General features: G+C 35.2%; 1 protein-coding gene across 2 annotated transcripts in view; it reads left to right on the top strand.

Annotated features, from left to right (window-relative positions):
• Positions 1-18,199, top strand: part of LOC110672196 (alpha-1,3-mannosyl-glycoprotein 2-beta-N-acetylglucosaminyltransferase) — a 47,923-nt gene that overhangs the window by 18,327 nt on the left and 11,397 nt on the right. For both annotated transcript variants that reach the window (XM_021834911.2, XM_058148571.1), the window contains exons 8-14: positions 5,588-5,650; positions 8,310-8,376; positions 8,447-8,515; positions 8,610-8,679; positions 8,781-8,842; positions 15,781-15,871; positions 15,971-16,064. In XM_021834911.2, the coding sequence (XP_021690603.1) occupies positions 5,588-5,650; positions 8,310-8,376; positions 8,447-8,515; positions 8,610-8,679; positions 8,781-8,842; positions 15,781-15,871; positions 15,971-16,064 (516 nt within the window). The remainder of the gene's footprint in view (positions 1-5,587; positions 5,651-8,309; positions 8,377-8,446; positions 8,516-8,609; positions 8,680-8,780; positions 8,843-15,780; positions 15,872-15,970; positions 16,065-18,199) is intronic.

Genomic DNA, 18,199 nt, shown 5'->3' with positions numbered 1-18,199 from the left:
GTAAATCTTGATGGTTCTATAGCTAGGTTAAAAGCACGCCTTTTAGCAAAAGGATATGCTCAGACATATGGGGTTGATTACTCTGACACTTTTTCTCCTGTAGCTAAACTTACTTCGTTCCCTTGTTTATCTCTTTAGCAGCTACATATGATTGGCCCCTGCACCAATTGGATATCAAGAATGCTTTTCTTCATGGTGATCTTCAGGAGGAGGTGTATATGGAGCAACCATCTGGATTTGTTGCTCAGGGAGAGTTGGGTAAAATTTGTAGGCTTCGAAAGTCTCTTTACGGCTTGAAACAAAGTCCTAGGGCCTGGTTTGGGAGATTTAGTGAAGCAGTACAGGAATTTGGTATGCGAAAGAGTAAGTGTGATCACTCAATATTTTATAGGCAATCTGAGGCTGGTCTAATTCTCCTAGTAGTCTATGTGGATGACATTGCCATCACTGGGAGTGACTCTATAAGTATTTCATTTTTTAAAACCTTTCTCCAAACCCAGTTTCAGACCAAAGACTTGAGATTGTTAAAGTATTTCTTAGGTATTGAAGTTATGAGAAGTAAGAAGGGTATTTTCTTGTCTCAAAGAAAATATGTCCTCGATTTATTGACAGAGACAGGAAAATTAGATGCTAAGCCTTGTAGTGCACCAATGACTCCAAATTTACAACTGTTAGCAGGGGATAGTGAGTTGTTTGAAGATCCAGAGAGATACAAGAGATTGGTAGGAAAATTTAACTATCTTACAGTCACTCGTCCTGACATTGCTTATGCCGTAAGTGTGATAAGTCAGTTTATGTCCTCCCCAACTGTTGCTCATTGGGAAGCCTTGGGACAAATCTTGTGTTATCTGAAGGGCGCTCCAGAAAGAGGTTTGTTATATGGTAATCATGGGCATTTAAATGTTGGATGTTTTTCAGATGCCGACTGGGCTGGATCTAAGGTTGACAGGAGGTCAACTACTGGATATTGCGTTTTTGTTGGAGGAAATTTGGTATCTTGGAGAAGCAAGAAGCAGAGTGTAGTTTCTCGATCTAGTGCTGAATCCGAATACAGAGCCATGGCACAATCAGTATGTGAGGTAATGTGGATACTTCAATTACTAGATGAGATAGGTTTTAAGACCTTCCTGCCTGCGAAATTGTGGTGTGATAATCAAGCTACTCTCTATATTGCTTCTAATCTGGTGTTTCATGAGCGGACCAAACATATTGAGATTGATTGTCACTTTGTTCGTGAAAAGATTCAACAACAGATCATCTCAACAGGACATATCAAAACTGGAGAGCAGTTTGGAGATGTTTTCACAAAAGCTCTGAATGGAGCTAGGATTGACTACATTTGTAACAAGTTGGGCATGATTAACATCTATGCTCCAACTTGAGGGGGAGTGTTATGAAAAGTCAATCACTATATTATTTCTCTCAGATATTCTCAGATTCTGTATTCCTATTTAGGATTTCTTATTTAGGATTTCTTCCTAATTAGTAAAACACAATTATAGGAATTAATTGTATATATATACCCATGTACAGATTAATTGAAATTAAAGGAGAATCATCTCTTTCCACAATTTTCACTAACTTGAATTACTTGTGCCCATCCTGGATCCGTCCTTCTACTGCTAGTAGAAGATCCAGTTATATTACCCTTATCACCCATTTATAATCTAACAAAAAAAGTAACAATAATAAAAAACAAATTAAACAATTAATTAACAAGAATAAAAAATAAAGTAATCAAATTATGCCCATATAAAATAAACAGCTAATTAACAAAATAAGAAAAGAAAGTAAAACTAATCAAACTAACAACTAATTAACAAGAATAACAAGTAAAAAGTAAATTAGTTATCAACAAATTAACAATGCCTATATAAATTAAACAATTAATTAACTAAAGCAAAAAGTAAAATAATCAAATCAACAATAAATTAATAATTCCTATATAAAATAAACAACTAATTAACAAGAGAAAAAGCAAAACTAATTAAATTAACAAGAATAACAATTAAAAAGTAAACTAATTACAAACAAATTAACAATACTCATATTAATTAAACAATTAATTAACGAGAACAAAAGACAATACTCATATTAATTAAACAATAAATTAACAAGAGCAAAAAGTGAAATAATCACATTAACAATAGAATAATAATTACTATATAAAATAAACAACTAATGAAAACTAATGTCTAATTGAGAAGATAAAAAGCAAAATTAATCAAATTAACAAGAATAATAAGTAAAAAGTAAATTAATTATTACCATTAAATTAACAATACCCATATTAAATAATCAACCAATCAATAAGTAAAATAATTAATTTAACAATATCCATATTAAATAATTAACAAGTAAAATAATTAATTTAACAATATCCATAAAATTTAAAAAATTAATTAATAAAAATAAAAGGTAAAATAATTAAATTAATTGCAAATAATTAACTAATTAATAAAACCAACCACAGAAAAGGAGAAGGAAAGGGAAAAAAAAAAAAGAAGAGAGGGAAGACTACTATACACCGACAGCATAATAGGGTAGGAAGAACCGAAGGACCCAACCAGGAAGAAGGAGAAGAAGAAGGAGGAGAAGGAAAGGAAAAAAAAAACTCTGTAGTGCTGCTGTAATTTCCAAAGAAAAGAGCCGGAGAGGAAGGAAGATAGGATGACAGAGGAAGAAGATAACAGAGGAGAGGAGGAAGAAGATAGCAGAAACGGAGGAGGAAGAAGAAGATGAGAGAGAGATACATACCTGGACTCGTAGCTTTGGAGGCAACTGTCTTCCTTTTCTCTGTCGGTAACAGGTAAGTGTGTAGGGTTTTATATTTTTGTCTTAAAAAATTTTAAAAAAAAGGGTTCTGCTTTATTTTAAAGAGGCGATGCCTCTCGCCTGCTTGGTTTCTCGCCTCGTTGCCCTGAAGCATCGACTCTGAAGGTGCCAAGAGGGGTAACCCAGTCGAGGCGGCAAAGGGGCGCCTCGCCTGGGCGCCTCCCATGCTCTTAATAACACTGATAGTGGGTCTCGTGAGTCAGTATATGCATGATCCTCGTGAATTTCATTTGGAGGCTATTTTTCGCATCTTGCGATACTTAAAATCTGTACATGGAAAAAGACTTTTTTTTTCCTTTTTTTCAAAGCATTGCCATCTTCAGATTAAGGCCTTTACAGATGCAGATTGGGCTAGATATCTTGATGATAGGAGATCGACATTTGGTTACTGTACTTTTGTTGATGGTAATCTAGTCACCTGGAGAAGCAAGAAGCAAAATATGACAGCTAGATTCAATGCAGAAGCTGAGTTCATTGCAGAAGCAAAACTGTTGGAAGCTAGTGGTTTGTTTTTGTTTTATGATAACAAAGCTACCATCAGTATAGTTCATAATCCAATTTAGCATGATTGGACTAAACATATAGAGATTGACAGACACTTCATAAAAGAAAAAATTGTTGATGGTTCCTTAAGTATCTATTATGTAGGATCGAAAGACTAGTTAACTGATGTGTTCACTAAGGGATGAAGTTGTAAGGGGTTTCATACTCTAGTTTGCAAGTTAGGCATGTGCAACATACATGAACCAACTTGAGGGGGAGTGTTAGAATCCCTTAAATAGTGTAAATTAACTGTAAATTAGAATATAATTAGGGGTCATTGTATTTATTGGCTATTATTAATTTTCTATTTAGACTTATCCTTTGTATATAAATTAGAATCCTTGTAAATTATTTTTGTATATGAAAAATGCATAGAAATTCTTCAATTCTCTCTGATTTCAACACCTTCAACTAATAAAATGAGAGAGGATCAATTAAGATGATTCGGTCAAGTTCAATGTGGAGAATCAAATGCCCTAATACGAAAGTGTGATAAGTTAGTAGGGAAAAGAGTGAGAAAAGGAAGGGGGAGGCCTAAGCTTACGTGGAGGAAAGTAGTATAAAAGAATTTACAAGTTTTGGATATTGATGCAAACTTGGTGTCTAGTGGAGCTAAATGATGAAAAATGATTCATATAGCTGACTCCTACTAGTTTGGGATTGAGCCTTAGTTGTTGCATAAATGTAACCATGATCAATCATGAAGTTTCCAAGTTTTGCTATCCTAGATATGAAATATTCAATTCAACGAATTTAGTCTTAATCTCAAAATAGTTAGGGTCTATGGTATAAATCCATTTCCTCCATTCCTCTTGTGTAGGTATGCACTTTTGAAGGACCTAGAGATGTTAAATCCTTTCATACTACCTTATCTCTTACAACTTCAATTTTCCAACCTTCCATACTAGTGCATTTGTTGGTTTACAATGCATAGGTCCAAACCATCTTAATCTCCTCTCTTAACTAGCTACAATTCCCACCTTTCTGCAAATCTAACTGTGGTTGATATCCTCATCACTTCCCCCATCTCTTAAGTGTGTGCTTTTGGGGACCCCTATAGTAACTATGTTAATCCTACTGTTAGCACTTCCGCTTCCATTGCCCTGTTTTACTTAAACTTGAAAACCTTACACTCTAGAGTGCTCTTCCATGGTTCCAACTTCTTTTTCTGACACCAATTCAGGTTTCATCCATTGACAATATCACATGCAAATCATACACAGAACGATTTCCTCTTGGATGTGTTTTGTTCTAGAAATGAAATAATTATCCAAATTTCAAAGTCCTTGAATGTGCTTTCTTGACATATCATGATTCCACATCATTCTCATCTAGTTGGGAAGACTTGCCCTCAAGTTTTAACTGTTTGGATTGGCAAAATCACCACATGCATGAATTTCATCCATATTGTAGGAGCAAAATATTGCTTTATCTACTTTGTTTGAGGAAGGACCAATGCTGGTGGGAATCCATTTCTTCCGACGCTATCAAAATTTGTAGGAATGACAAAACCCATATTTCTTTGGAACTTCCAAATTGTACACCTTTTTTGTAATTTCTTTCCATTCTCATTTCTTTCTTTCAATCTTGTCATGTTCTATTGAAGCCATTAGAAAGTCTGCAAGTGTACAAAAATAGTCAAATATTTTGTCCTTTCACACTTTCAAATGGTGAATAATTACTTTTTCTTTTGGTTGTTATACCAGTAGTCAGGGCTGGTTAAGGTCTTTTAGGAGGTGATTGTGCCTTTTCTATATCCAATCTAGAAACTTAAAGATGTTATTGAGCTATTGAAAAATAGGCTGCACGCAAACTCCAAGTTGGCATTATCTTGGAGGATGACTGCAAACTAACATTGACAACCTCACTCTAATATTGAAACTGATGCAACGCAGATAGAACATGAAAAATAAGATAATTGGATAGAGTTTGGGATGGAATTATGTCAGAGGAATCCATCTCATTCGAGAGATCTTGAATATGTTTACAACTTGGTAAAATCAGGCTTCCAAGTTTTGTTGTCATAGAAATTAATGGCTAAATGGTCAGATATATTGTGAACTTTGCACATTTTTTCAATTGTATTCAAATTTAAAATTCCTTGACTTCGGTCTTTCTTAACATATTATAAATTTGCATGATAGCATTTTTTCTTTTATTTTCTGTTCCCTTCTCTTTGTTTGCTTAATAATTCCTTTTCAATTTTTAGGATGGATCCAACCCAGATGTTAGAAGCAAGGCTTTGAGTTATGATCAACTAATGTACATGCAGGTAAATGTATTCCATTCATTTATGCATATTAAATTTTATTCAAGGGCATGGCTCCTTACAATGGTTTTTTTAATTGATTATAAAATTTTCTTTTAGTTATTTGTGGCAAGATTATATTTTGGCGCAATGGACATGCCAAAAGTGTTGTTATGTCTGTTTGCCATCTCTTTAGATGGCACCGTATTTGAAGATATACAAAGGATGCAAAGAATTAGATGTTCACTTACCAACTTAGCGCATAATTGATCTTTCCATCAAATTTTAAAACTCTTAATATGTCCCATGATTATTATGGCATGTGCACAAAAGATTTTACATCCCTTAATCTTTTCAATCATAACGAAACATATTTTTCATTGTTTGTATACATGTCATGTCTCCTTAAAGACGGATTAATTTGTATGGCATAGAAGCTTCATCAAATGTATGCTTTCAATTCATAGATTTTATTATACAAAGGCAACAAGGAGACTGAAGAGGATGCCACTAATAGGATAATAGTTGGATGGCTGAAATGGAGAAATGTGATCGGGTGTCTTGTACTATTTTAAAATTCCTAATAAGTTGAAGAAGAGTTCATTAAGATTGCAATTTGGTTAGTTATAATGTATGGTAGCAAATGTTGGATGATAAAAGAATAATGCCCAGAAATGAGCATGGCAAAGATGATGACTAAAAATGGACGACAGAATTACAACAAAGAACTAGATAAGAAATGAGTGCATACGTGGGAAGATGGGAGTAAATGTATGGAACTATAAAAAGGGATTTGAATAGAATACGCATAGGAATTAAAAATCTTAGTCTTATATTGTATGGTCTTTTCGTATATGGTTTTCATGATGTATGCAATATAAGATGCATCTAAGAACATCAATGTGCAGATTGCAAGATATATGTAATAAATTAAGGTCTATAGTAACTCTTATCTCATTGCATGATTCAAGTAATATGTATGTTGACGCGACTGATTTTGGGAGAAAAAATTGTGCATTTCTCTGTATGTAAATGATTAAGGTACAGTTTCCTATTTATACACAAGATTTCTATCAGATAAGGAAACTAATACAATCTACAAAATAGAAAGAAAATATACAAAGGAGGAAAGAATATTAATTCCTATGGTGCAAGGATATTGACGTGATTCCAATATTCCCCTTCAAGTTGGCTCATGTATATTGCACATGCCTAACTTGCAAACTAAAGGATGATACACTTTACTGCTTAATCCTTTGGTGAACACATCGGCCAACTGATCTTTGAAGCCACATGAGAGACTCTCAATGAACCATCTCTTATTTTTTCTTGTATAAAGTGTCGATCAATCTCTAAAACTCTTGAGGCCTTTCTATCTATACAACTCTTTTAAATATCAACACTTGTTGAACCTCAAATGTAATGTGAAAAGGCCTAATGGCCAAGAACTCAAAAACTATACATGTTTTAACAATTTTGTCCAATTCTTTTATTTGTGGCAACTTTTTTTTTCCTCTTTCTTTAAAGGAAGGCAATTTTTTCCCCCTAATTTCAAACCATTGTTGTAGTTGTATCCTATGGTCAAAATAAGAATATAACAATACTTCATTGCCAAATGAAATAATAGTCTATAATATTTTCGTCCTTGCTCTCATCATCTCTCTGCCCTCTTTACCATGCCTGTCTCTACTTCTCTCACCCATCCCTCTCTCCCACTGTACCCATTCTCTTGCTCTCCCTCTCTCTCTCTCTCTCTCTCCCAACCACCCTCCCCCTGTCTCTGCTTCTCTCGCCCATCCCTCTCTCCCACTGTACCCATTCTCTTGCTCTCCCTCTCTCTCTCTCTCTCTCTCTCTCTCTCTCTCTCCCAACCACCCTCCCCCCTTCTCTGCATCAAACAAGAAGTTTTTTAATGCTAAAATTTTTCTTTATAAAAGGAAACAAAAGTAGAATAAAAAATAAGGTGGACTGAATCAATGTTAGTTTCAAACAGCTTCAACAATGATAAGTGTTCATTCACCACATTCAAATAAAGCTCAACTTCTTGCCAAGGCCTTGCACTACATGAATTGAAAGAAGATATATCAAAAGAAGACACTGTACCTGGCTGTCCATCTGGAAAACTTACCAGAATCAGAGTGATTATAGTGAAAATGGACTCTATTCTCTGTCTGTTTTGCGCTGGCAGGTATCTAAATCTGTGAATCTGCTGTCCGATAGTAACATTGATTGAAAGTGGTTTCACAGCCCTAGGAAATCGCTTAAGATGCGCAAGTTGAGGTACTAAAAAATGGTGAAGTTTTGTTATTGTTAATATAGAAAGAAGTTCAAATCATACAATTATACAATTGGGGTGAGAGAGATAATTGGCAATGATATAGAGAGAGCAAGGGGTGAGAGAAGGGGGGCAGGGTGTTCCTTTTAGGATTAAATTTTTTTTTTTAAATTTTACTTTTGACTGATGGACATAATTGCAAAATTATTTTGAAATTAGGACTAAATTATCAAAATTATAAGGATTGGCAAAATCACAAAAGCACACAAGGGTTTGGATTATATAACTTGTTCGAAACACAAAATTCATATGCAAATGAAATGCATTTCAAATTTGCTTGTTCCAAACATAATGTTAAGTATATCATTAGAAATTGCCTTAACAATGGAATCAATCTTCTGATTGCAGCACTTAGATTCTGAACCAGTGCAGACAGAAAGGCCTGGAGAGTTGATTGCATACTACAAGATTGCACGTAAGGAATGCTTTCTTCTTGTTCAATATTTGTTATATACTTCATGCACATAAGTGCTTACATCGTCTAGGGCATTACAAATGGGCATTGGATCAATTGTTCTACAAGCATAAATTCAGTCGAGTGATCATACTTGAAGGTAGATTATCCATATACATTGTTTCATTTTTGCCCCCTTCATTGACTAGCATAAGCCAGACAAGTTATATGCTATAGTTTTGCTTCCAACACAGATGATATGGAGATTGCTCCTGATTTTTTCAATTACTTCGAGGCTGCAGCAGCTCTTCTTGATAAAGACAAGTATGTTTTCTGGATTCTAAGCATTAAATTTCATTATAATATGGTTAGGGATCTTAATTTTCAAGTGTTAGTTTCTTTCTCAATTGATTTTGACATTATAGGTCCATTATGGCTGTTTCCTCATGGAATGACAATGGACAAAAGCAATTTGTGTATGATCCGTGTAAGTTCTTTCTCAATTATTCTCCATAAATAATTTGTTTCAGTTATTGAATTGATTCCTTTCAATGCTCTATTTACTACCTTTGTGTCCATGCGTGTGTGAGCAAGAGTTCATGGTTGTCTTTTTTGTGGAAATGTCATAGTTACACAAACAAAAGGGTTTGGAACCTAGGTGGAAGCGTGTGTATGAGAGGGGTGAGGTGCTAAATAAATAAAATAAATTTGCCTTTAATATTCTTACAAATTCTAGAAAGTAAGGCTTTTTAATCAAATTGATAGAAAAAAATTAACAATCTTCAAAGTAGATATCAATTAACAATCTAACCACCTAGAAGAAAAGTATATGCACCGTTGTTCTTAAGGGAGCACAAAGGGGTTTTGGGGCCTAGACGCGTGCCTGAATGATATGAGACGCAATATATATATATATATATATATATATATATATATATATATATAACAATTGTTTATATCAATACCATAAAATATTTAACACTCAAATAGACAAGTAACAATTTTTTTGTATTTTTTTTTTAATTTGTTGCGCAATCCAAATAAAATAAAAATAAGCTATTGTAGATATTAATGTCTTAAATACCATACTATATTTCAAATTCTAGCTAGTAAATAAATGGAAATAATCCATTAAAATTAAAATAAAATAAAAAATTAAAGATAATAATAAGCATTTAAGTAGCAATACTTATGCAATCCAATAAACAGAAACTACTAAGATACTAATTTCTTGAAAACTATAACGTTTCAAAAGTTAAGCTATCATAAAATAACTATTCTTCATTAAGAACAACATCATCTTCTTCTTTGTCGAAATTCTCTTCTTCATTTCCTACATCTTCATCATCCGTTTGGTGCCAATGGGGAGAGAGAAATGGAAGGAGTAGAGAAGGAAAGCAGAAGGAAAAGAAAGGTCGAGAAAGAATTAAAGAAAAACCCAAGTTGTTGGGGAAGGTAGGAGGAAAGGAAGAAGGAAATTAACAAGTAAATAGCATACCTAGTTCAAACACTCCCACGGGTAGCAGCATCTTCTTCTTCTTCTTGTTTGCCCAGTGAGAGGTATTGTGCTGATATGATTAGTGTATTACTGAATTGGTACTAGGTTAGAGTTAAAAAAAGAAACGAGTTTAGTTAAATGTGTCTGAGGCACACCAATATTGCTCGCCTTTTGCTTCTTGAGGCCTTGAGGCTTGCGGCTTGCTCCTTAGGCGCGTGTTTGACGACACTAATATATACACACAAAACAACATAGACTAGACAAAAAGTAGATATAAGGGGAGTAAGATATTTTCCACTATTATTTTATAAGAAAAACAAGAGAAAAAAAAAGGAAAAAAAGCATAGATGTAGAGCCAAGGGAAGGGGAAGAAAGAAATAGAGAATGTGAAAAACATGGTAGGAAGAGAGATTTGAGTTGCATGGATTCTAGAAATGGAATGGTTGGTGGCTAACAAATCTAGGGTGGAGGTGTAGATACCTATTACTTTATAGCAACAAAGATGGCATTTCCTGTGACTTTTTGGCACATCAATGTCTGATTCTTATAGATCTTTAAATGCAGAGTTTAGTGGTGGTGGCTTTATTGTAGAAGCAGCATGTTAAAGTCGAGGATTTATGAAGCTTTCGTTAGAAAGACGTGTGCCTAAGCTGTGAACTGTGCACTTGTTACTGGTTGCCCACCTCATCCTTGTAGAGGTTTAAGGGCCAACACTTATGAAACAAGTTCTTGCAAAATGTAACTGACTCTAAACTCAACTCAACTCAACTCAACTCAATTAAGCCTTTATCCCAAAAATTTGGGGTCGGCTATATGGATTCGCTTTCTCCACTCTAAACGATTTTGGGTTAAATCCTCAGAAATTTGTAATGCTTCTAAGTCATGTTATACTGCTCTCCTCCAAGTCAATTTAGGTCTACCCCTTTTTTTCTTTCTATCCTCTAACCTAATGTGCTCTACTTATCTAACTGGAGCCTCCGTATGTCTACGCTTTAGATGACCAAACCACCTCAATCTCCCTTCTCTCAACTTATCCTCAATTGGTATCACTCCTACCTTTTCTCTAATACTCTCATTACGGACTTTATCTAGTCTAGTATGGCCACTTATCCATCTTAACATACTCATCTCTGCAACTCTTATCTTAGACGCATACGACTTCTTTAATGCTCAACACTCACTACCATATAACATATCCGGTCATATGGCTGTACGGTAAAATTTTCCTTTCAACTTATTGGGAATCTTGCGATCACATAAAACTCCCGTGGCACGTCTTCACTTCAACCATCCGGCTTTAATCCTATGACTAACATCCTCCTCACATCCCCTATCTACTTGAAGGACTGAGCCGAGATATTTAAAGTGATTACTTTGAGACAGTACCACTCCATCCAAACTAACTTCTTCCCTATCACCAGTTTGGCCTTCACTGAACTTGCAATGCATGTATTCTGTCTTTGTTCTACTTAACTTAAAGCCCTTTGACTCTAGAGTACTTCTCCAAAGCACTAGCTTTCTATTGACTCCTTCTCGCGTCTCATTTATCAGAACAATATCATCCGCAAACATCTTGCACCAAGGAATATTCTCTTGTATATGTTTCGCCAATGCATCTAAAACTAATGTAAAAAGGTAAGGGCTTATAGCTGATCCTTGGTGTAATCCAATTGAGATCGAAAAATCTCATGTCCCCTTCTACTGTGCGCACAATAGTAGTTGCTCCTTCATACATATCTTTCAACACTTGTATGTACCTAATAGATACCATTTTTTGTTCTAACACATTCCATAGGACATCTCTTGGAACACTATCATAAGCTTTCTCCAAATCAATAAAAACCATGTGTAGATCTTTCTTCACATCTCTATATTTCTACATCAAGCTTCTAATGAGAAAGATCGCTTTCCTAGTTGAACGACCAGGCATGAAGCCAAATTGATTGAGAGAGATAGAAGTATCATGACGTAGTCGATGCTCCACAACTCTCTCCCACAACTTCATTGTATGGCTCATGAGTTTAATTCCCCTATAGTTCGAGCAACTCTGTATGTCTCCCTTATTTTTAAAAATAGGTATTAAAATACTCCTCCTCCATTCATCAGGCATTTTCTTTGAGTTTAGAATCTTATTAAATAATTTAGTTAACCATGCCACTCCCATATCTCCCAAACACTTCCACACTTCAATTGGTATTCCATCGGGTTCACAGGCTTTACCCACTTTCATTCTCTTAAGTGTTTCCTTTACTTCTAAAGATCTAATCCTTTTAGTATAATTCAAATTTTTTTCTATCGTTCTATAGTCTATATTCACGCTATTACCATTTTGACTATTATTAAAGAGATCATTAAAATAATTTCTCCATGTTTCTTTAATGTCCTCATCTTTCACCAACACTTTTTCTTTTTTATCCTTAATGCACCTAACTTGATTGAGATCTTGACATTTCCTCTCTCCTCCTTGCTAATCTATAAATATCTTTCTCCCCTTCTTTAGTTCCAAGTTTCTCATATAACTTTTCAAAGGCCTGTGCTCTTGCTTGATTAATCGCCTTTTTTGCCTCTTTCTTTGCTATCTTGTATTGTTCATATGCCTCATTATTATCACATTTAGGTAATTTCTTATACCATTCCCTTTTTCTCTTCACTACCTTTTGTACTTCCTCATTCCACCACCATCTCTCTTTTGAGAATGGTCCATGTCCTTTAGACTCTTCAAGTACTTTTCTAGCTAATTCTCTAATCTTTGATGCTATCTGTATCCACATATCATTGACCTCCATATTCAGTTTCCATGTTTCGGACTCAAGAAGCTCATTTTTGAACTTCACTTGCTTTACTCCTTTGAACTCTCGCCACTTTGTTCGAGCTACACTATTTCTTCTGACCTTACTTGAATTGTTCCTAAACTTGACATCCAATACCACTAACCGATGTTGACTTGTTAAAGCCTTTCCTGTAATGACCTTGCAATTCTTGCATAGAGCTCTATTTGTCTTCCTGGTTAAGAGGAAGTTGATTTGGCTTCTATGTTGCCCACTTTTGAAAGTCACTAAATGTGATTCTCTTTTTATAAAATAGGTATTTGCTAGTATTAGGTCGTATGCCATAGCAAAATCCAGGATGTTTTTTCCCTCCTCATTTCGACTGCCTAAACCAAAACCTCCATGAACATTCTCATAGCCTTGCCTATCACTTCCTACGTGTCCATTCAAATCTCCACCAATGAAAATATTCTCTTCATTCGGTATGCTTTGCATTAAATCATCCATATCTTCCCGAAATCTCTGTTTACTCTCACTATCTAGTCCTATTTGTGAGGCATAAGCACTAACTACATTTATTGTTTTTCCTTCTAGTACTAGCTTTACTAGTATAATTTTATCTCCTACTCTTTTCATAGCTATTAAAGCGTCTTTCATTGTCCTGTCTATGATTATGCCCACTCCGTTCTTATTTCTCTCATTTCCGGTAAACCACAGTTTATACCCTGAATTACCCACTTCCTTGCTTTTCTCTTCTACCCATTTAGTCTCTTGAATGCAAGCAATATTCACCCTTCTCCTTTCCAAGGTATCCACAAGCTCCATTAATTTTCCTGTAAGTGATCCAACATTCCAAGTACCAATCCTGATCCTCTTCCTATTCTGTTCCTTCCTAATTGGTCTCCTTTTATGATATCTTCTATTGTTTTTTATGTCTATATTGTGTTCTGTTCTACTATCTATTCTATGGACTAACTTTTTTACCCACACTCGTCCATGATGTGGGAACCCTTGCTCACTTAACACCATACCCTAGCGCTGGCATTGCGCGTCGCTTTCGGTGAACGCCCTACACCCTTGCATATTTTTCACTACACCCGGGCTCCGATGTAGCGCGTCGTTAGTAGAGGACGCCCAACGTTTATATCATTTGAATCCATATCAAGGTGTGACGAAATTTTTACGCTGGTTGTCACCTACCGCAACCCTCCTCCATTATCCGGCCTTGGGACCGGTTAAGCGCAAATTACTTAGGCGGAGTTGTAATTGACTCTAAATTCAACAAAATTAGTCATTTTCATTTAATCAAGTTTTTATTCTCTTCTTTTTTAGTGTTTACATATTAATTTAAGAGAATTTTTTTTTTCTTTTTTTATAAATTCTCTGCTTATTATCATCATTAATTACAAACATAAATATACATGTAATTTTATTTTTACACATAAAAACATAATGTGTGAATTTTTAAGACCTACACATGCATTTTTTTTTAATTTATTACTATATTTTTATTATATGAATAAATATCAATTACTAAGGAATGTTGTGTTAATTTGCGGCTACCATGAGTAGTCATGCTTATTGATTCTAATTTACGAACTAGAGCTTAATTGGCCCTCACTACCAATTTGAGGAGGAAAATTGACTTTTATTCTGTTCATTTTTTCCTGTTGTGGGCCATGTAGATGGGCCTTGAGTTTCTATAAATTTCTAGCATGCGTTTTCTATCTTCGTTTATCAATTGGCAGATATGTGTGCACATGAGATACAATCTTTCTACATTTGACCTTTGTGCTAATTATTAATTTTAGCCAATCCGTTTAATTTTATTAATTCTATGATCAACCGTTAGGATTATGTTCAATTTTAGTAATCAATTACAAATTGACAAAAGAAAAACTTTATGTTAAATAAAATATTAATTTCTGGTCAAAGTGACAACTAAGCTTGTTCTCTCCCCCCCCCCCCCCCCCCCCCCCCCCACCCAAAAAAAAAAAGCCCTCCACACAAAAAAAAAAAAAAAGAAAAGCCCAACCAATACCACAATTGCAATCTATCCCAAACTTCAATTTCTCCCTTTGCCCCACTCCCCTTCTCTCCTAAAAGCTCTGCCCAATGTGCTCCAATGGCAGCCACATTATTCCTTGCCCGCCCACCCCCCAAAATTAAGAGTTCTGCCGCATTTGGCTGTGAGACTTGCATGTGGCAAGTCTTTCATGTCTCCTTACATGCAATTCATGGGTGTTGGAAATTCGTAATTTGGGATTTTTTTGGAATATGTTTTATTTTATTCAGTATTAAAATAATATTTTCCTCAATTAAAAGGAATGGCTTAATTTGATAAGTTGCACAATGGTAATTTTTATTTTATTTTTTTTAAGCCTTTCTTTTACGGGGAACCATTTGTTGCATTTGGACTGAACTTATAGGCCATGCAAATATTGAATTGCTTAATGTGGTAGTGATAAACAGACTGATACCTATACCTGAATCCCTATTTGGATGTGGATCCATATCCCAAAATCTTGGAACTAAGACGAATTGGGCAGTGTTTGTACCCAATTCGGACGTACCAAAGTATAATGGAGTGCTGCACTCTCTGAGCTTCCCTTACACCCATTTAGAACAATTCATATGCTAAAATCCTAATCAATTCTCAATAGATTCAGCTCAAATGATTTTATAATGAATTTATATTTTGGAATAAATTTGAAGTGATAAAACACATTTGAATTCTATTATTTGGAACAAATGAAAATTACGATGAATGGATTGAGTTTTCTGTTTTAATCATTTACAAAGAGACAAATTTAAGTTAGTTAAGGGTGTTTTATGTTTTTAATATTAAGCCTCATTAAATGAATTGAATTCTTGCATATTTTGTCTTTCTAAACGCACTTAAAGAGCTTACATTAAAGTTTCTATTTCTGTCATGCCACTTGTTTATCTCAACATCTTTATTTTACTTGCACTTGTTTTATAGATGTGTTTTGTTACTTCTCATCTCTCTCTCTAAAATATGTTTCTTCATACATGTTATGATAAATTCAACTTGCAATAAGCTTGAGCAGTAGATGTTTAGGAAGATTTTCATTGCATTTTGAAAAAAAATTGTAGGTAGCTTTTGTTCTCTGATCTGCTGTGTGATGCATTCTGCAGATACACTTTATCGGTCAGATTTCTTTCCTGGACTGGGATGGATGCTTACTAGATCAATGTGGGATGAACTATCCCCTAAATGGCCAAAAGCATATCCTTTCAGTTTTGTTGTAATATTATTTTGCAGATCAGAATTGTCAGTGTGACTTTGATGCATCTCTTCTAACATTTTCCTTTACAAAAGCTTCACTTACTGGGATGATTGGTTGAGGTTGAAAGAGAATCGCAAAGGTCGACAATTTGTTCGTCCAGAAGTGTGCAGGACATATAACTTTGGTGAGCAGGTAAGCTAACAAATTACATCTTGAGAATATTTCTTGTTCAGATGCATTGCAGACACAGGCTTACATCATGTGCAAGTTTTACCGTTTAGTAATTTTGTAGAAAGAGATGATTCTCCTTAATTTCATTTAATCTGTACATGGGTATATATATACAATTGATTCCTATAATTGTGTTCTACTAAGTAGGAAGAAATCCTAAATAGAAATACAGAATATACAGATAAATAATATAGTGATTGACTTTCCATAACACTCTCCCTCAAGTTGGAGCATAGATGTTAATCACGCCCAACTTGTTACAAATGTAGTCAATCCTAGCTCCATTCAGAGCTTTTGTGAAAATATCTCCAAACTGCTCTCCAGTTTTGATGCGTCCTGTTGAGATGATCTGTTGTTGAATCTTTTCACGAACAAAGTGACAATCAATCTCAATATATTTGGTCAGCTCATCAAACACCAAATTAGAAGCAATATGGAGAGCAGCTTGATTATCACACTACAATTTCGCAGACAAGTAGGTCTTAAAACCTGTCTCATCTAGTAATTGAAGTATTCACATTACCTTACATACTGATTGTGCCATGACTCTGTCTTCCGATTCAGCACTAGATCGAGAAACTACACTCTGCTTTTTGCTTCTTCAAGACACCAAATTTCCTCCAACAAAAACGCAATATCTGGTAGTTGATCTCCTGTCAACCTTAGATCCAGCTCAGTTGGCATCTGAAAAACATTCAACATTCAAATGCTCATGATTACCATATAACAAACCTCTCCTGGAGTGCCCTTCAGATAACACAAGATTTGTTCCAAGGCTTTCCAATGAGCAACAGTTGGAGAAGATATAAACTGACTTACCACACTAACGGCATAAGCAATGTCTAGTTCAATTTTTCTACCAATATCCTGTATCTCTCTGGATCTTCAAACAACTCACTATCCCCTGCTAACAGTTGTAAATTTGGAGTCATTGGTGCACTGCAAGGCTTGGCACCTAATTTTCCTGTCTCTGTCAATAGATCGATGACATATTTTCTTTAAGACAAGAAAATACATTTCCTACTTCTCATAACTTCAATACTCAAGAAATACTTTAACAATCCCAAGTCTTTGGTCTGAAACTGGGTTTGGAGGAACGTTTTAAGAGATGAAATACCCGCAGAGTCACTCCCAGTGATGACAATGTCATCCACATAGACTACCAGGAGAATTAGACCAGCTTCAGAGTGATCACACTTACTCTTTTGCATACTAAATTCCTGTACTGTTTCACTGAATCTCCCAAACTAGGCCCTAGGACTTTGTTTCAAGCCATAAAGAGACTTCCGAAACCTACAAACTTTACCCAACTCTCTTTGAGCAACAAACCCAGGTGGTTGCTCCATATACACCTCCTCCTGAAGATCGCCATGAAGGAAAGCATTCTTGATATTCAATTGGTGCAAGGGTCAATTATATGTAGCTGCTAAAGAGATAAACAAGCGAACAGAAATAAGTTTAGCTATAGGAGAAAAAGTGTCAGAGTAATCAACCCCATATGTCTGAGCATATCCTTTTGCCACAAGGCATGCTTTTAACCTAGCCACAAAACCATCAGGATTTACCTTTACTGCAAATACTCATTTGCAACCAATAGCTTTCTTACCAGTGGGTAAAGGCAACAGTTCCCATGTACCATTAGCATCTAAAGCCTCCATTTTCTCTTTCCTATCAGCACTCCAGCCAGGATGAGATAGTGCCTCACTAACAGTATTAAGGATAGGAACAGAGTCTAAAGAAATAACAAAACACCGAGAACAAGAAGACAATTGATTATAAGAAACAAAAGAAGAGATAGGGTAAGTGCATGAACGCTTATCTTTACGAAGAGCAATGGGTAAGTCTAGGTCAGAATCATGATCAGTATGAGGTATAGGATCTCCCAACGAAGTAGCTGGTGGAGGATCTCTTGTAATAAACACGAACAACGGGAGGTCGAGTAGGTCTAGAGACAGAAGGAACAGGCTGTGGGAGAGGACTAGACATTGGTTGGACAGTATATATTAAGAGATCATCCTCCTCCCCCTGACTCTCATACACAGATGATTGAGGAAAGAATGGAGTGGACTCAAAAAATATCACATCTGCAGAAACAA

Source organism: Hevea brasiliensis, chromosome 6, assembly GCF_030052815.1.
Source record: "Hevea brasiliensis isolate MT/VB/25A 57/8 chromosome 6, ASM3005281v1, whole genome shotgun sequence".
Taxonomy (NCBI): Eukaryota; Viridiplantae; Streptophyta; class Magnoliopsida; order Malpighiales; family Euphorbiaceae; genus Hevea; species Hevea brasiliensis.
The sequence above is the reverse complement of the archived record's forward strand: the minus strand, read 5'-3'. Positions and strand labels throughout refer to the sequence as shown.